The 18,021-nt window shown below is 45.4% G+C and overlaps 1 protein-coding gene and 1 non-coding gene across 2 annotated transcripts; both read right to left on the bottom strand.

Annotated features, from left to right (window-relative positions):
• Nucleotides 1–235: 235 nt before the first annotated feature.
• On the bottom strand, nt 236–17,798 carry LOC133240921 (PRAME family member 8-like). The gene is made up of 6 exons (XM_061405905.1): nt 17,674–17,798; nt 17,358–17,474; nt 3,764–3,807; nt 2,684–3,002; nt 1,751–2,323; nt 236–788 (listed from the first exon to the last, which is right to left on the bottom strand). The coding sequence occupies exons 1-6, from the start codon at nt 17,796–17,798 to the stop codon at nt 236–238; spliced, it is 1,731 nt and encodes a 576-aa protein (XP_061261889.1).
• LOC133241882 (U6 spliceosomal RNA) lies at nt 10,911–11,019 on the bottom strand. Its single transcript, XR_009734693.1, has one exon. It is a non-coding gene; the product is annotated as a U6 spliceosomal RNA (small nuclear RNA).
• Nucleotides 17,799–18,021: the final 223 nt, after the last annotated feature.

The following is an 18,021-nucleotide window of genomic DNA, read 5'->3' on the forward strand; positions in this document are numbered from 1 at the left end:
CATATTTGACTCTATAAACACATATCTAAAAAAGTCACATCAATTCCTCAAGTCAACACTCCCTTTTGGAATCCTGCACCCCTGCTGGATCAGGTTTTTCAATCACACTGAGCTTATATCAGAAACCAGGGCTGTGTTTTCCCTTCATAATGGATGTATGACCTAGATTTCAGTTTTCAAGTGTCCAGAAGAAAGCTTCTTATAGAAGCAACCGACTACGCAGTGTATTACAGAATTATGTGTTGGGACTCAGGTGACCACACATGTCATCACCACAGTGAGGACAGGGGCTGGGGCTAACCCAAATCTTCCTGGGACGTTCTAAGTATGTAAGGATCACCCTCAGCTTAGCCTTTATCTGAGCAAATCTCTCCCGGTGAAGGACACCCAGAGAGCTGTAACTCTCCCGAGGGGCTGGATAAAGCTCTAGATTTAAATCAGGGAGCCTGTCAGTATGACGCAGGACACTCTCCAGGACAGCCATGGAGATGAGGTTTCCGCACATGGTGAGGACCCTAAGCTGGGAGCAGCAGCTCAGGGCAGGCAGAAAGCCCATGAGGTGGACGTCCGTGATCCCACACAGGTTTAAGTCCAGTTCTTCCAGAGTGCCTGCAACTTTCTCCAGCAGAACTTGAAGGAGCTTGGGATTAAAGTCGGTCAGGGTGACGCCGCTAAGATTCAGGCCCTTCAGCTGACAGATTTTTGGACACCAGGACAGATGGGTCAGGTCTGATTCTGTAAGCAGGCAGTTGGTGATTGAGATGTTGTCCAAGGGGGTCTTCAAGCACCTGGGGTGGAGGGGGGGAAGAAGCAATTAGATGAGGGAAAGCAAAGTAGCAGTTGAGTTCCAGAGGAGGACTCAATGATTGGCCCAAAGCTGATACAGTTCAAATTCCAGAATGTCCAGTCTCATTCTAGGCTGAGTCCTGTCATTTTCTTAGTGTGACTATATTACATTCACATGATCTTGAAAGCCGTCTTTCCTCATCTGTCAAGCAGAGTACAGTACACTCTATTTCCTTAGCAGGATGAATAGACATAATGGAATGCACTAGAACATGATCAGAGGAGAGCATGACACAAAGTGTCCATCAGGGTGGACATCACTGAGTGTTAGTTCTGGGAGATGAGATAAAAAATGCTTTTCATTTAGATCGCCACTCTGTGGGTGAGCTGATGGTCATATACCTCTGGCCAGGTGAGGCTCTTGGCATACATGCAGAAAGGGGCTGCCGGTCTTTAGGGACTCCCAGCCCTATGACATCTACAAACTTTCTATCACTTTTTACATTCCTTTGGCTCTGCTTTGCTACCATCATCTCCAGAACCATGCATTTCCCATATATTAATTACCTTATATGCAGCAAAAGGCCACCTGTTACTGACTTGGACTTTAAAACAGGCTCCTTGTGGTCATGGGTTAGTGACCACAGAATTTCTTTTCACAACGCTTAGGCTGATGTGATTTTCCCTCTTCAATGCCCCCTTTGCTTACCTATACATAAATCTTCAGAACACAGAAATCTCTCCCCCAAGAAGAAATCACATACACACTTGCACTAGATCTAGGCCCCCTAACTTGTGGGTTCCCAACATGGCATCCCTTTCCAGAGCTGCTTTAACCGATTCCCCCCACCTGGATTGCTGTGCTTCTGTAATACTGCTTTTCACGGTGGAGCAGCAGATGAGACACTTCCCTTGATATTCTACCATTGTGTCCACTGTTAATCAGCTGCTGGCAGAGCCTCACCTGAGCATTTGGTCCAGACGGCCTTCAAGGAAGAATGGAGCTTCCATGCGGAGGTCCCTGAGGTTCCGCAGCTGGAGGATCTGAGAGGTCAATTGCAGAAGATCCTGATGGTCCTGCTCCTCCACAGCAGACCCACGAATGCGGGAGAGAATGAGACTCTGAACGTTGCTCATCTGACCCAGGAGAGGAGCAAACTGGGCCAGGGTGGACAGCTTCTGGGTGAAACTCAGTGTCACCATCTGTACACAGTCCAGCTTCACCATCCTGAGAACTTCCTCCATATTTTCCTTGGACATTGAAATAATCTTCATCTTCTTACAGCACAGGTGTATGGAGGCTTTTCTCTGCTCCACCCACCTGAAGAGGTACGTAAGGAATTTCTCCAGGGGCTTTTTCATAAGACAAAGTTCTATGTACACTTCTAAGGGAGTCAAGGGGTGCCTTTTCCTGGACATGTCCTCAGCCACTGGAACCAGCAGTGAGCTGGAGGGCATGTGGCCCTTGCCTCCAGACCACATGTTCCAGAAGTCCTGGCCAGTATTCCTTAAGTCCAGCACCCGCAGCTTGCCCCTCCTGTGGGGAAACAGAAGATGGTGGGGTAAGATTATTCAAAATCCACACTGAATGAACCCACAGCCTCAGAGTTCAGGCAACATTCCATCTCCCCATGTGTGCTCTTACTTCACAGTCCTGCTCTTACCTGCTGTTGTTTCTTTCCTTTCTTGCTCCCTCTCCCCCAGTTCTTTTTTCTCTTCCATCCTTCCTATTATATATTTGTAAGGGATTTCCCAAAGTGATCTCAGCAATTCCTCTGAAAAAGCCTCTGAGCTTTTTCAGAAGCCTCTGGTCACCACTTGGTCATCCACTCTGCCTGGCACCATGTGTCTCTTCCAGGAATCCAAGAACCTGCCAGGCTCCCTGGATCTGACTCACCTGGGGTGAACCTTCTGGGCAAGCAGGACATCAAGGCCTTCCAGCACTGCTTGTAAGGTTCCTTGGTGAGGCTTTTGCATCAGGCTTCCCAGAGGCAGGCGGGCAAAGGGCCAGGCTGGCACCATAGCCTTCAGGGTCTCCCTGTGTCGGCCAAAGACGGCAGCCATGAAGAGTAGTGGGTAGAGCTCTGTGGGCAGAAACTCCAAAGTAGAGATGGCTAAGGGCTCATCTCTCAGCAGGCCAATTGCTGCCAAGATCGCAAGTCTGGGAGGGTTGTGAACACTCATCCTGACTCTTCTCTGAATTGAATCCTGGGAAACTGCAAAGAGACAAGACATCCTTCTCAGAACAATCATAACCATCAGGGTAGTCTCTCTCCCCACACTTCAGAGGAATCAAATCAGGGCCACAGTCATTGCTCTGGCAATGATGAATCAGAATGGAAGACTTCGGTGTGTCTGGATTCCAGTCTGGGTTTGTGTCCCTAAGGCCAGAGCTCTCCCTATCCTGCCACTAGAGCAAGAATCTAACAAGTTGCAGGAAGGAAGAAAGCCAACTGGAGGCTCATCTGTTTCCATCCACTGCTTTCCTTAATGCATGTCCCTCTTGCACATCTGTACCAGGAGACTGAAAAAGCTGACTCTCTTTGTTTTTATGGTGGAAAAAAAAAAAAAAAGAATTATTGCTTAAAGCCCAAACTATGGGGACAGGAGTTCATGTAGAACACAGCTTCCATCCTCAGTTCCCAAAGTCAACTTAGCTGGGAAAGATTAAGGAGATACTTGTAAAGGGAATGCCATTTGTGTATAGAGCAAAAACCTTAAATGTCAAGAAACAGCATGTCAAACAGATGTCTTTAAAAAAGAAAAACTGCTGGTTAAGACTTTTAAATAATATAAACCAAAGCACAAATCAAAATGTTTAGAATGGAAGCAAAAGAATACTTTGAGGCAGAAAGACAGATTTAAATTTAACCTAAAGAAGAGAAAAAGGTAAACTCTCCATGCCATGTCAAACTGCATTATATCATTCATTGCATGCCTGCCATTGGCAGAACATCCCTCACTGAGGTTAACTCACCAGGTCTGATGTGGTCGGGGTAGGGGTGCTGCTCAGACCTCAGACTTGATGGAGAACACAAGGAGTGACTCCAGAGCGAGAAGTTTCTGCGTCTATTCTTTGGTGCTGGGGCATTTTTTGGAACTTTTTAAACCACATCTTCTCTCCTTTCAACTGCTAACTTCCAATCAGTAGGCATTACCTGATTGGATTCCAGAGCATCCCTCAGGTTCATCCTGATTGGGTTACTGCCAGTCTCCAGATGAACTGATTGAGTCAGATCATCATTCATGAAAGAAAACGAATTGGGGGAGGGGGAATCTAGGACTTATTCAGTGATTCACTATATAAAATTGATTGAGTTTTGTTAATATGGCCACTGAAATAAAAAGATGCTTACTCCTTAGAAGAAAAGTTATGACCAACCTAGACAGCATATTAAAAAGTAGAGACATTATTTTGCATGAAATGTTCCCTCGGTATTTCTAATTTTCTTGAAGAGATCTCTAGTCTCTCATGCCCTATTATTTTCCTCTATTTCTTTGCATTTTTCACTTAAAATGGATTTCTTATCTCTCCTTGCTCTTTTCTGGAACTCTGCATTCAGATGTATATTTTTCCTTTTCTCCTTTGCCTTTCAGTTCTCTCTCTCTTTTTTTTTTTTTTTTCCAGCTACTTTTAAGGCCTCCTCAGACAACCATTTTGCCTTTTAGCATTTCTTTTCTTGGGGATGGTTTTGATCACCACCTCCTGTACAATGTTACAAATCTCTGTCCACAGTTCTTCAAGCACTTTATCTATCAGATCTATTCCCTTGAATCTATTTGTCACTTCCACTGTATAATCATGAGTCTTCCCTGATAGCTCAGTTAGTAAAGAGTCTGTATGCAATGCAGGAGACCCACTTCCATTCCTGGTTCCGGAAGATCCACTAGAGAAGGGATGGGCTATCCACTCCAGTGTTCTTGGGCTTCCCTTGTGGCTCAGCTGGTAAAGAAATTACCTGAAATGTGGGAGATCTGGGCTTGATCTCTGTGTTGGGAAGATACCCTGGAGAAGTGAAAGGCTCCCCACTCCATTATTCTGGCCTGGACAATTCCATTGACTGTATTGTCCATGGGTCTCAAAGAATCGGACACAACTGAGTGACTTTCACGTTTTTGATTTAGGTTAGACCTGAATGGCCTAGTGGTTTTCCCTACATTCTTCAATTTGAGTCTGAATTCGGCAAGAAGTTCATGATCTGGCCACAGTCAACTCCCAGACTTTTCTTGCTGGCTATATAGAGTTTATCTAATTTTGACCACAAGGAATATAATCAACCTGTTTTGGTACTGACCATCTGGTGATATCCATGTGTAGAGTCTTCTCTTGGGTTAATGGAAAGGGTGTTTGCTATGACAGGTGTGTTCTTTTCACAACACTCTGTTAGCCTCTGCCTGCTTCATTTTGTACTGCAAGATCAAACTTGTCTGTTACTCTTGACTTCCTACATTTTCATTCTAGCCCCCTATGATGATAAGGTCATCGTTTTTTGTTTTTAGATCTAGAAGGTCACATAGGTCCTTATACAAACGTTCAACTTCAGCTTTCAGCGTTAGTGGTTGGGGCATCAATTCAGTTCCGTCACTCAGTCGTGTCTGACTCTTTGTGACCCCATGGACCGCAGCCAGGTTTCCCTGTCCATCACCAACCCCTGGAGCTTTCTCAAACTTATGTCAATCACTGGACATGTCCATGGTTGGGGCATAGACTTGGATTATTTTAATGTTGAATGGTTTGCCTTGGAAAAGAGCCGAGATCATTCTGTCATTTTTGAGACTATACCCAAGTACTGCATTTCACACTCTTTTGTTGACTATGAAGGCTATTACATTTCTTCAAAAAGATTCTTTCCCATAGTAGTAGATATAATGGTCATCTGAATTAAATTCGCCCATTCCTGTCATAGCTGAAGGGATGAGAAGGACTCCTCCAATTGTCAGATCACATAAATGTTGGAAAAGACTGTGATGTTAGTGGAAATGTGGAAATTTCAAAATTCAAGGTGCTGATGTTCCTCTGGGATCACAGTTACTATGAGATCAAAAAGAAGAATGTTTTAAAGTTGAAATGAATTTTCTGAAAATAACTCAAGGCCTGATATGGAAGCTGAAAAAGTGGTCAGACTCCAAATTGGTCATCCTTGAGTATGTGGGAATCTGGGGGATACTTGTAGAACGCTTCCTGCCTGAGCAGTAATCAGCTGAGGGAATTGTTTCCAAGGAAAATCAGACACAGAAACAGGTGTAAGTGGCTACATCAAATTTTATTTAGGACAATGATAATACAGATAAGGATACCCTAGCATCTCAGGTCATCCAACTTCAACAGATACACGTGGTAGGGACTCACAATTCAGAAGCAGTGTGTTTCTTGGCTGGTAATTTCCTCTGTGAACCAAACTAGTAGATTTTTTGCTGAGGGCAGCCCAGATGAACTGGATACTAATAGTGGGCAGTGAGGAAGTTTGATCAGATTCTTGGGGAGACCAGATATTAAGATCAGATCACATAAGTCGCTCAGTTGTGTCCAACTCTTTGTGACCCCATGAATCGCAGCACGCCAGGCCTCCCTGTCCATCACCAACTCCTGGAGTTCATTCAGAATCACGTCCATCAAGTCAGTGATGCCATTCAGCCATCTCATCCTCTGTCGTCCCCTTCTCCTCTTGCCCCCAATCCCTCCCAGTATCAGAGTCTTTTCCAATGAGTCAACTCTTTGCATGAGGTGGCCAAAGTACTGGAGTTTCAGCTTTAGCATCATTCCTTCCAAAGAAATCCAAGGGCTGATCTCCTTCAGAATGGACTGGTTGGATCTCCTTGCATTCCAAGGGACTCTCAAGAGTCTTCTCCAACACCACAGTTCAAAAGCATCAATTCTTCGGCGCTCAGCCTTCTTCACAGTCCAACTCTCACATCCATACATGACCACAGGAAAAACCATAGAACTAACATCCAAAAAAGATGTCCTTTTCATTATAGGGGACTGGAATGCAAAAGTAGGAAGTCAAGAAACACCTGGAGTAACAGGCAAATTAGGCCTTGGAATACACAATGAAGCAGGGCAAAGACTAATAGAGTTTTGCGAAGAAAATGCACTGGTCATAACAAACACCCTCTTCCAACAACACAAGAGAAGACTCTATATATGGACATCACCAGATGGTCAATACCATAATCAGATTGATTATATTCTTTGCAGCCAAAGATGGAGAAGCTCTATACAGTCAGCAAAAACAAGACCAGGAGCTGACTGTGGCTCAGACCGTGAACTCCTTATTGCCAAATTCAGACTTAAATTGAAGAAAGTAGGGAAAACCACTAGACCATTCAGGTATGACCTAAATCAAATCCTTTATGATTATACAGATATCAAGAGTGGGTTTTTTTGCTGAACTGACTTAGAATAATTATTCAAACTGGATTTTACAAGGAAGCCGTCTGATAATTCGAGGAGTAGGATCATGAGCCTGAATAAATTTTGGTGAAACAATGCTTTCCCTGCCTCACTTGTGTAACCCAGTGAGCAGGTGCATCTAGCGGGGACTCGGTAGACATTCTCCCTCAGTTCCACTTGCCATCTGCTCCTACACTTTCCTTTGGAGACAATTATTTCACTTGCCATGTCAGTAAACAAAGGTTATTGCAGCCCAAAGGCCGTCATCCACTGCAGCCCCAAGACAGTGTGCCCTGAGGGCAGTTCAAGGAGGAGAAGAAGGTCGGTGTCCTGAGGTGGTACCATGAACCTCACATGGATGACTTCAATAAGACCAAACTCCTGCCTCTTTCCATACAGAGAAAAAGAAAAAAGAAAAAATTCTCTAGTGGCCCAGTGATTAAGAATCCACCAGTCAGTGCAAGGGATACAGGTTAGATCCCTGGTCTGGGAAGACCCCACAGGCTGCAGAGCAACTAAGCCCAAGCCCCACAAGCACCAGACTGGGGCCTGGGAGCTGTGACTACTGAAGCACAAACACCCTGGCACCATGCTCTGCAATGAGAGAAGCCACCAAAATGAGAAACCAGTGCATTTCTACTAGAGAGTGGCCCCTGCTCACCACAACAAGAGAAAGGCTGTGCATAGCAAGGAAGACCCAGAACAGCCAAAATAAGTAAATTTTAAAATTAGAGGAGTAAATAAATAAAATTTAAAATGCATGAAAATTAGTGAGATGTATCATTTTTATCATGTGCAATAATTCTTTGATATTTTCTGATTTTTTTAACACCAAATGATCTTATATACTGTAAGGTAAGGTAAGTCACCTCAGTCGTGTCTGACTCTGTGCGACCCATCGGGCTCTCCTTATAATTTCTTTTTTCCTCCTTATAACTTTTGAACAGTTCCTTAGAGCCATCTGAGAAGCCACCTTTCTGCCTATAATCTGTAGTCACCAAATAAAACATATTTCTCACCTTTTAGGTTGTGTATTTGTCATTTGATATGCTCTTCCGAGACCTTTTCCCAACACACATGTCCTGGCCCCACTCACCTGAGTTCCAGGAGTTACATGGAAACTGCCAATGAAAACATTAGCCACCCCCTGAAAGTAGAGGGAGATTTTATTTGGTAGCCGTGTTTAGGACCCAAGCCCAGGAGACAGAATCTCAGTTGCTCTGAGAAAACTGCTCCAAGAAGGCAGGAGGGGGAGTCATGTGATAAAATTTGTAAAAAGGGAGAAGGCAGTCTGAACATCAAAGATTGTTGTTGTTCAGTCACTCAGTCTGACTTTGCAATTCCAGGGGATGCTGTAAGAAAAATCAGATTTCAAGTGAAGGGATTTAGCATACTGCATATGGGAAGATGCAAGCCTCTGGGCTCACTGAATTCATTCCTTTCATATGCACCTCAGCTCTCTGGGGCCAAATCCTGTTTCCTTGTTCAACTTAAGGAGTGGTAGATGCCCCAGATGGCTGCTTCTTTCACCCTCTGAGCTCCTCAGAGATCACCATGGGGAGCAGTGACATCTGTTGGATTGGAGGTCTGGGAGCCCTCATTCACATTTGGACGCCAGAAATCTCTGGTGACTGTGTCATTTCTTGTTTATTGAAATGGCAAGAGATGTCTTCATTTCACAAAACTTTCTGTACCTTCTATTCAATAATATTGTGAACCAAAAACTGCTCTAAATATAATGTCTACATCCTAAAGGAAATCAGTCCTGAATATTCATTGGAAGGACTGATGCTGAGGCTGAAACACTAATACTCTGGCCACCTGATGCAAAGAACTGACTCATCTGAAAAGACCCTGATGCTGGGAAAGATTGAAGGCAGTAGAAGGGGACGAGGATGAGATAGTTGGATGGCATCACCGACTCAACAGACATGAGTTTGAGGAATCTCTGGGAGTTAGTGATAGACAGGGAGGCCTGGTGTGCTGCAGGCCGTGGGCTCACAAAGGGTTGGACACGACTGAGCAACTGAACTGAACTGAACTGAACTATTAAAAATATCTTTGGAAATCTTTCGACTCAAAATTTTATTGATCTACATATTTTTTTAAAGAAACAATTCTTGTTCATTTATGGTTAAAATCAGTTTTTAAATCACATTTGTTTTTTGAGTCTTCTAAGCAAGTACAATATTTTTAAATTACCCACATGAATTCTTAAAAATAGTATATTGCCTCAATTAACTTTAGAGTGTTTTCTATATAAACCACTGTGCAAATATTTATACTCAATGATATTACCAGAAGACACAGTTTTTAAAATATTTATTTATTTAATTATTTGGCTGCCCTGGGTCTTAGTCATGCACACAGGATCTTTGATCTTCCTTGTGACCCTGTGTGTGGGTATTGTGTGTGTGTGTGTGCCTGTATATGTTCAGTTTGCTCCAACTCTTTGTGACCCCATGGACTGTAGCCCACCAGGCTCCTCTGTCCATGGAATTTTCTAGGCAGGAGTACTGGAGTAGGGTATCATTTCCTTCTCCAGGGGTTCTTCCCGACCCAGGGATAGAACCCATGTCTTCTGTATCTCCTGCATTGGCAGGCAGATTCTTTGCCACTGGGCCACCTGGGAAATTGGAGGGATCATTCAGTTGTGGCATGCAAATACTTAGTTTCAGGATATGAAATCTAGTTTCTTGACCAGAGATTGAACCAGGCAGGGCCCACTGCACTGGGAGCATGGAGTCATACCCACTGGATCACCAGGGAAGTTCCAGGACAGCAAGGTTTATTGAAAATTCTAAAGTATACAGTCCTGATTACAAAACGGATTTTTATTGTGAGGTGCTGTGGCCAGGGAAGCAGGTAGGGATTGAAAGTGGTTGATGCACAGTTTGGGGAAAAGAAACTAGAAACAGAATTAAAGTTTCAAAGATGGAACTGGGGGACTCAAGACTTCTTGGATCAAGAGCCCTGTTCTTTGGGGCCAGGTCACTTTTTTTTAGTGTCTTGGCACACAGAAAGTGTCTGTTGTGCTATGATACAATCAGTCCTGTGTCCCTGATCACATCTCCCATTGCTATATTTTGCTTTTATTCTTTTCCCATGGGGTTTTTCTCATGGCTTAGCCAGAGCAACAGGTGGCTGACTATTAACCCCTGCACTCTGGTCTGATCTACAAGCAGCTGGCCTAGAGACGCGAGGCTCAGAATATCTATCACTGAAGATGAATCCAGTCTCTCCTACTCCCTCCCATCCCCAGCCCCCACCCTCACCCCCACCCCGGCACTGGCTACTGGAACAGTCTGGATGAATCCTGACTCATTGGTAAGCACATGTAATATGTGAGTCCAGTTTCAGCATCCAGGTTTTTCTTTCCTCTGTTGTAAACAACAGTGGTTGAGTTCAAGGGATGAAGACTCATGCTATTCATGAGGAGGGAAAAGACTGTAAAAAAAAAAAAAAAAAGTGAAGTGCTTACATAATAATGAGCTCTTGTTCAACAACTCCAGAGCCCAGTCCTCAATAGGCAATATCTCATTTTGTGAAAGTCACTCAGTCATGTCTGACTCTTTGTGACCCCATGCACTATACAGTCCATGGAATTCTCCAGGGCAGAATACTGGAGAGGTTAGCCTTTCTGTTCTCCAGGGGATCTTCCCAACCCAGGGATTGAACCCATCTGAATTGCAGATGGATTATTTACCAGCTGAGGCTCCAGGGAAGCTTAAAAAATATGGAATGCTTCATGAATTTGTGTGTCATCCTTGTGCAGGGGCCATGACAAACTTCTCTGTATCGTTACAATTTCAGTATATGTGCTGCCAAAGCGAGAGCAAATATCTCGTTGGATCCTACTAAAAATCCCATAAACTGTACGTGCATCATTATATTCACTGTGGGGGAACCAAAGATCTGCCTAAGGTCCTCTAAGCCCTATATCCCCTTCCATCAAATCAGAAACAATTGCAGCCTCTGAATCCTTAGCAAGGAAACTTTTATTTGTCTCCATTTGTTTAGACACACTGTGAGGGTTAAATTTATGTGTCAACTTCACTGTGAGTTGAGATGCCCAGATCAGGTCAAAGATTAACACTAGGAGAATCTGCAAGGGAACTCCTGGGAGAGATTAGCATTGAAATCAGTAATTGAGTCAAGACATCAGCCTTCACCAGTGTGGGTGGGCATCACTTTATCCTCTGGGGGCTTGGATGGAACAAAGACAACTGTTCGCCTTCTCTCTCTTCTTGGCCATGAATACTGGAGCTTCTAGCTCCTGAACCTGGAAACTCCAGTACATACACAAGTGGCTCCCTGGTTCTCAGATCTTTAGTTTTGACTTAGAGCTACACCATCACTTCCATTGCTTTTCAACCTTAAGATTAGGTCTGAATTATACCATTAAGTCAGAGAAGGCAATGGCACCCCACTCCAGTACTTTTGCCTATTAAATCCCATGGACGGAGGAGCCTGGTAGGCTGCAGTATATGGGGTTGTGAAGAGTCGGACACGAGTGAGCGACTTCACTTTCACTTTTCACTTTCGTGCATTGGAGAAGGAAATGGTAACCCACTCCAGTGTTCTGGCCTGGAGAATTCCAGGGACGGGGAAGCCTGATGGGCTGCCGTCTATGGGGTCGCACAGAGTCGAACAGGACTGAAGAGACTTAGCAGCAGTAGCAGGATACCATTAAGAACAGAGCGCGGGGGCTGCGGCGGCGCACACAGCGTGGCAGAGAGGAGCTACCCCACGTCCGAGGTCAGGGGCATAAGCCAGGAGGACACCATGCAAAGGGGCGGCGAACAAGAGAATTTACCCCATGTCCGAGGTCAGGGACTGTGGCCGGGAGGAGCTACCCCAAGTCCAAGGTCAGGGTCGGCGGCCGAGAACGCCAGGCTGCGACACCACAGGAGCAGCCTAGAGGACTTACCCTGCGTCCGAGGTCAGGGGCAGCGGCCGGGAGGAGCTACCTCACGTCGAGGTCAGGGGCAGCGGCCGGGAAGAGCTACCCCAAGTCCGAGGTCAGGGGTGGCGGCCAAGAATGCCAAGCTGCAACAGCTAAAAAGCGGAGAGGAGCTACTGCCGCACTAGGCCAGGGGCGGCGGCAGGGAGGAGCTACTCCCATGCCCAAGGCCACGGGCGGCGGGTGGGAGGAGCAACCCCACGTCCAAGGAGCGGTGGCTGCGCAGGCCCAGGAGGGCCTAGAGGAGCTATTCTACGTCAAGGTCAGGATGGGCGGCGGTGAGGAGATACTTCTCGTTTTAGAAAAGGCAGAGGAACCAGAGATCAAATTGCCAACATCCGCTGGATCATGGAAAAAGCAAGAGAGTTCCAGAAAAACATCTATTTCTGCTTTATTGACTATGCCAAAGCTTTTGACTGTGTGGATCACAGTAAACTGTGGACAATTCTGAAAGAGATGGGGATACCTGACCACATGACCTACTTCTAGAGAAATCTGTATGCAGGTCAAGAAGCAACAGTTAAAACTGGACATGGAACAACAGACTGGTCCCAAATAGGAAAAGGAGTACGTCAAGGCTGTATATTGTCACCCTGCTTATTTAACTTCTATGCAGAGTACATCATGAGAAACGCTGGACTGGAAGAAACACAAGCTGGAATCAAGATTGCCAGGAGAAATATCAATAACCTCAGATATACAGATAACACCACCCTTATGGCAGAAAGTGAAGAGGAACTCAAAAGCCTCTTGATGAAAGTGAAAGTGGAGAGTGAAAAAGTTGGCTTAAGCTCAACTTTCAGAAAACGAAGATCATGGCATCCGGTCCCATCACTTCATGGGAAATAGATGGGGAAACAGTGGAAACAGTGTCAGACTTTATTTTGGGGGGCTCCAAAATCTCTGCAGATGGTGACTGCAGCCATGAAATTAAAAGACGCTTACTCCTTGGAAGGAAAGTTATGACCAACCTAGATAGCATATTCAAAAGCAGAGACATTACTTTGCCAACAAAGGTCCATCTAGTCAAGGCTATGGTTTTTCTTGTGGTCGTGTATGGATGTAGAGTTGGACTGTGAAGAAAGCTGAGCGCCGAAGAATTGATGCTTTTGAACTGTGGTGTTGGAGAAGACCCTTGCAAGTCTCCTGGACTGCAAGGAGATCCAACCAGTCCATTCTAAAGGAGATCAGCCCTGGGATTTCTTTGGAAGGAATGATGATGAAGCTGAAATTCCAGTACTTTGGCCACCTCATGTGAAGAGCTGACTCATCTGAAAATACTCTGATGCTGGGAGGGATTGGGGGGAGGAGGAGAAGGGGACGACAGAGGATGAGATGGCTGGATGGCATCACTGACTCGATGGACGTGAGTCTGAGTGAAATCCGGAGTTTGTGATGGATAGGGAGGCCTGGTGTGCTGTCATTCATGGGGTCGCAAAGAGTCGGACATGACTGAGTGACTGAACTGAACTGAAGTGAATACCATTAAGATTAGGTCTGAATTATACCACAGCCTTTTCTAGTTCTCTAGGCAACAGATAGAAGATGGTGGGACTATGAGTTCAGTTCAGTCATTCAGTTGTGTCCAGTTCTTTGAAACTCCATGGACTGTTGCACGCCAGGCTTCCCTGTCCATCATCAACTCCCAGAACCTACTCACTTATGTCCATCGAGTTGGTGATGTAATCCAGCCATCTCATCTTCTGTCATTCCCTTCTCCTCCTGCCTTCAATCTTTTGCAGCATCAGGGTCTTTTCCAAGGAGTCAGTTCTGTGCATCAGTGGCCAAAGTATTGGAACTTCAGCTTGAGCATCAGTCCTTTCAATGAATATTCAGGACTGATCTCCTTTAGATGGACTGGTGGATCTCCTTGCAGTCCAAGGGACTCTCAAGAGTCTTCAACACCACAGTGGGACTATAGAGTCTGTAATCATGTCAGCTTCTTCTGAAACTATGTATGTGTCTGTACCAGGTGAATCTTGAACAACACATGGTTCAACTGCTCAGGGTCACTTAGACGAAGATTTATTTTTTTTAACAGTAGTTAAAATCATATGTAGTTGACTGAATCTGAGGATGATGAACAGAGGATAGGGAGAGCTGACTGTGAGTTATATGTAATACATAACATATATTTCTTTTACATTTGAACATTCTGATGTCCAGACAAGCTACCCTTGACTTTTCTAATAGGGAGAGACTGGAACTGTAATGGAAACTATCAACCTATTCTGATATGATCAACCACCCAAACTGATATAAATCTAGAATGTGGTGTGGAAATAAAACCCATGTCCATTTTTTTTTTTTTTTACATTTTAGCGTTTTACTAAAAAGACTTTGAATGTCTGGTCACAACTCAATTATATCTCCTCCTATATCATTCCTATAATCATTCCTATATCACTTCTATATACCACTCCTATAATTGATTGTATCGATTATAACTCCTCCTCCCTGACAGGCATGGAACAGTGAGAACCAGTCTCAATCTTGTTGGCAGTGTGCAAAACTTAACAGAACTGAGGACCTCACCTTTGACAGTGAAGGACACACAAAGGCAAGAAACTGACTTATACACCGACTGATAGAAGCATGAAGAATACCCATGCCCAAGGTCATGGCCTGAGTCAGCAGGGAGAGCCCTGCAGAGAGCTCTTCATTCCAATAGTTCATCGGATGCTGTGTTACCCTCTGTGTGTATTAATCCACTGAACAGCCAAAGAAACAAGCAAGGAGGTAAGAGTTGCCCCCAGGAGGCTTACATTACATGGTGGCTCAGATGGCAAAGAATCTACCTATACTGCAGGAGACCGGGGTTCAAGCCCTGGATCAGGAAGGTCCCCTGGAGAAGGCCATCGTTACCCATTCCAATCTTCTTCTCTGGAGAATCCCATGAACAGAAGAGGCTACTCTTTATGGGTCTTAAAGAGTTGGACACAACGGAATGACTAAGCACGCATGCACACACGCACACAGAACAATATATCATGGAGGACAGCAGTTGGTTTTCCATGAGCGTCTCTTTATTTACTTATCTTTTAATTCATTTTTATTGAGTAGATTTGCATTACAATGTCATATTAGTTTCTTGCTTAACAACGAAATAAGTCATATCGATCTGTTTATCCACTCTCGTTTTAGATTTCCTTCCTGTTTAGATCACCAAGAAGATAACTTTCTTCCTGACAGTTTCTTTACAACTATCTTCCCAAGGATAATTGCAACATGTGGGTGTCCAGCACGTATCCAAGTGTCATATTAGATTCTAGAAGCACATGTCCATGCCAGTCCGAACCCTTCCAGAGTCTACATTTCCACAGCAACCCCCGCCCCCGAGGATCGCTGTTCCTTTTCACATCCACATTGAGCACATGTCTGAAACAATGCTGTTTTCCCTCCATGATATCCCCATGTTTTAGATTTCAGTTTCCAAGCACACAGAAGAAAGCTCCTGATGGAGCCAGTGCTCTAGGCAGGGGCAGTATACCTGTGTAAAATGGGCACCACATGATGCCCTCACCACAGGGAGGATGGGGCTGAAGCTAAGCCACAGGCCCTGGGACATCCTGAGGCTCTCAGAATCTCCAACAGCTGAGCCCGAAGCTTGGCAAGTCTCGCTTCCAGGAAAATACCCTGAGGTCTGTAACTCTCCTGAGGGGCAGGATGACACTCTTGCATTAAACCGGGCAGCCCAGTGGGCTGTCGGACCAGCTTCTCCATGACAGCCTGGACAGGAGGTTTCCTGCCCAGACTGAAGTGCCAGAGCTGGGAGCAATGGCTCAGGGCAGACAAGATGGCCTCCACCCTGGAGTCCTTGATCCCACACAGACCTAAGTCCAGTCAGTCCTGGAGGGTGGCTGCAACTTTCTCCAGCAGAACGTGGAGGACCTCAGGTCTAAAGTTAGTCATGGTGACCCCACTCAGAACCAGGCCCTTTAGCTGACTGATTTTGGGCTCTGGGAATGGTGAGTCGAGTCTGATTTTGTCAGCCAGCAGTTGGTTATTGACAGGTTGTTCAAGGGGGATGGCAGGCACCTGGGGAGAAACCAAATAATTAGTTCTTGGAAACTGGAGTGCTAGGTTGCACACACACGATAGAGAAATGGTTTGTACAGAACTATCATTGGTCTGACCATCAATTCAGGGTCAATATACTGATTGTCATGTCTCATGCTAGGCTGAGCACTGTCACCTTCACTGCAGGAATAAGTCACGTCACAGAATCTGGAAGGTACACCTCCTCATCTATCAAGTAGAGTCAACACACCCCATTTCCTTATGGATGAATGAAGGTCATGGAATCACTAGAACAGTGAGAGCCAGAGAGGATCTCCATCGAGTTTGGACATCACTGAATATTAGTGTTGGGAGATGAGATTTAAAAATGATTTCAGTTAACGCTTCAGTCAAGGTTGAGCTCTGGATGCCTATATCTCTGGCCAGAGTGGCTCTAGCGAGACCAACTTAAACAAGATTTCACAACATGAAATGTGATGCCAGACCAAAGGGGCTTACATACATCCCTGCATCATCTTCAACTTTCAATCACTTTTTATTATCCTTTTCTCAGCTTGATTAACATCATCTCCAGAATCATGCTTTTCCCACATGTTAATTAACAGGTGCACTGTGGGCACAAACCTGTGGAGCATAGAGCTTCTCTTCAAGAATGCTTGGATCTGATGCAGTTTCCTCACTTCAATGTCATTTCTAGCTTACTTAATTTTATCATTTCAACATAGACACCTCCACAAAAGGAGGGAATTACAAATGCTGGGATGCAAACATCCCAGTCAATCCTCTGTATCTCCCCAGCCAGGTATCTCACAAGAGCCACGAGACCAGTTCAGCCCCCTACCCCCTACATTTGTGTGGTTATGGGATGCCACGCTTCAGGAGAGTGCAAGAAAGGAGAGGGTACTTTTGAAATTCTAGGGTTGTGTTCAGTGTTATCCAGCTTGTGGTCCACTCTCACCTGAGCATCTGGTTCAGGCATCCTTCAGGAAGGGAGGGAGACTCCAGATGGAGATCCGGGAGGTGGCCCAGCCTCAGGAACTGAGGGGTAATTTGGACAAAGTGATCCTACTCCTGCTTCATGAAGGCAGTCGGGTGGATGGGAGAGAGGCAGAGTCTCTGCAAATTATTCATCTTTCCTAGAAAAGGAGCAGACGTGGCCAGCATGGACAGATGCCACGGCCGATTCCCACTCACCTGGACACGTCCCACTGCACCATGCTCAGGAACTTCACAGTGCCATCCACAGGCATAGAGACAGTCTTCGGCTTCTTACTGTACAGGTGGATGGAGGATTTACTCTGCTCCAACCACCTGAGGATGTAGGTGAGGAAGTTCTGAATGTTCTTTCAGGCTCCCATTCACTAAAGGCACTCAAATGATTCCAGAAGCTATTTCCCTTAGCAAGCTTCTTCATTGCCATCTTCAGAACCCTTTCCATCCACTTGCCCTCAACACAGTTGTCTCCCCTGGTACACCCAGGATTTTATCAGGGTGCCTTGATCACACTCACCTGGAATGAACCTTCTGGGCCAGCAGGACATCAAGTGCTTCCAGCACTGCTTGTAAGGGCCCCACATGAGGCGGGGAAATGAGGCTCCCCATTGGCAGGCAGACAAAGGGAAAGGCTTGCACCATGGGCTCAGGGTCTCGATGTGTCTCCCATAGAATGCCTCCATGAAGAGGGGTGGGAAGAGGTCCCTGGGCAGATCCTCCAAAGCAGAAAAGGCCAAATCGTCATTCCTCAGCAGGAGCTTTCCTGCCAGATCCAGGAATCTGGGTGGGTTCCAGACATTTGTCCTGACTCTACAAGAAGAGGAGTCCTGTGGAAACTGCCAAGGAACAAGGCATCCATGTCAGG

The sequence above is a fragment of the Bos javanicus genome, chromosome 29, assembly GCF_032452875.1.
Source record: "Bos javanicus breed banteng chromosome 29, ARS-OSU_banteng_1.0, whole genome shotgun sequence".
Classification (NCBI taxonomy): Eukaryota; Metazoa; Chordata; class Mammalia; order Artiodactyla; family Bovidae; genus Bos; species Bos javanicus.

Coding starts and splice junctions, on each gene's coding strand:
- LOC133240921 (XM_061405905.1), bottom strand. CDS start 17,798: ATGGTGCAAGCCTTTCCCTTTGTCTGCCTGCCAATGGGGAGCCTCATT. Junction 17,475..17,673: donor GCCCAGAAGGTTCATTCCAG/GTGAGTGTGATC, acceptor CTACATCCTCAG/GTGGTTGGAGCAGAGTAAAT. Junction 789..1,750: donor CGTCTGGACCAAATGCTCAG/GTGAGGCTCTGC, acceptor CCTCCACCCCAG/GTGCTTGAAGACCCCCTTGG.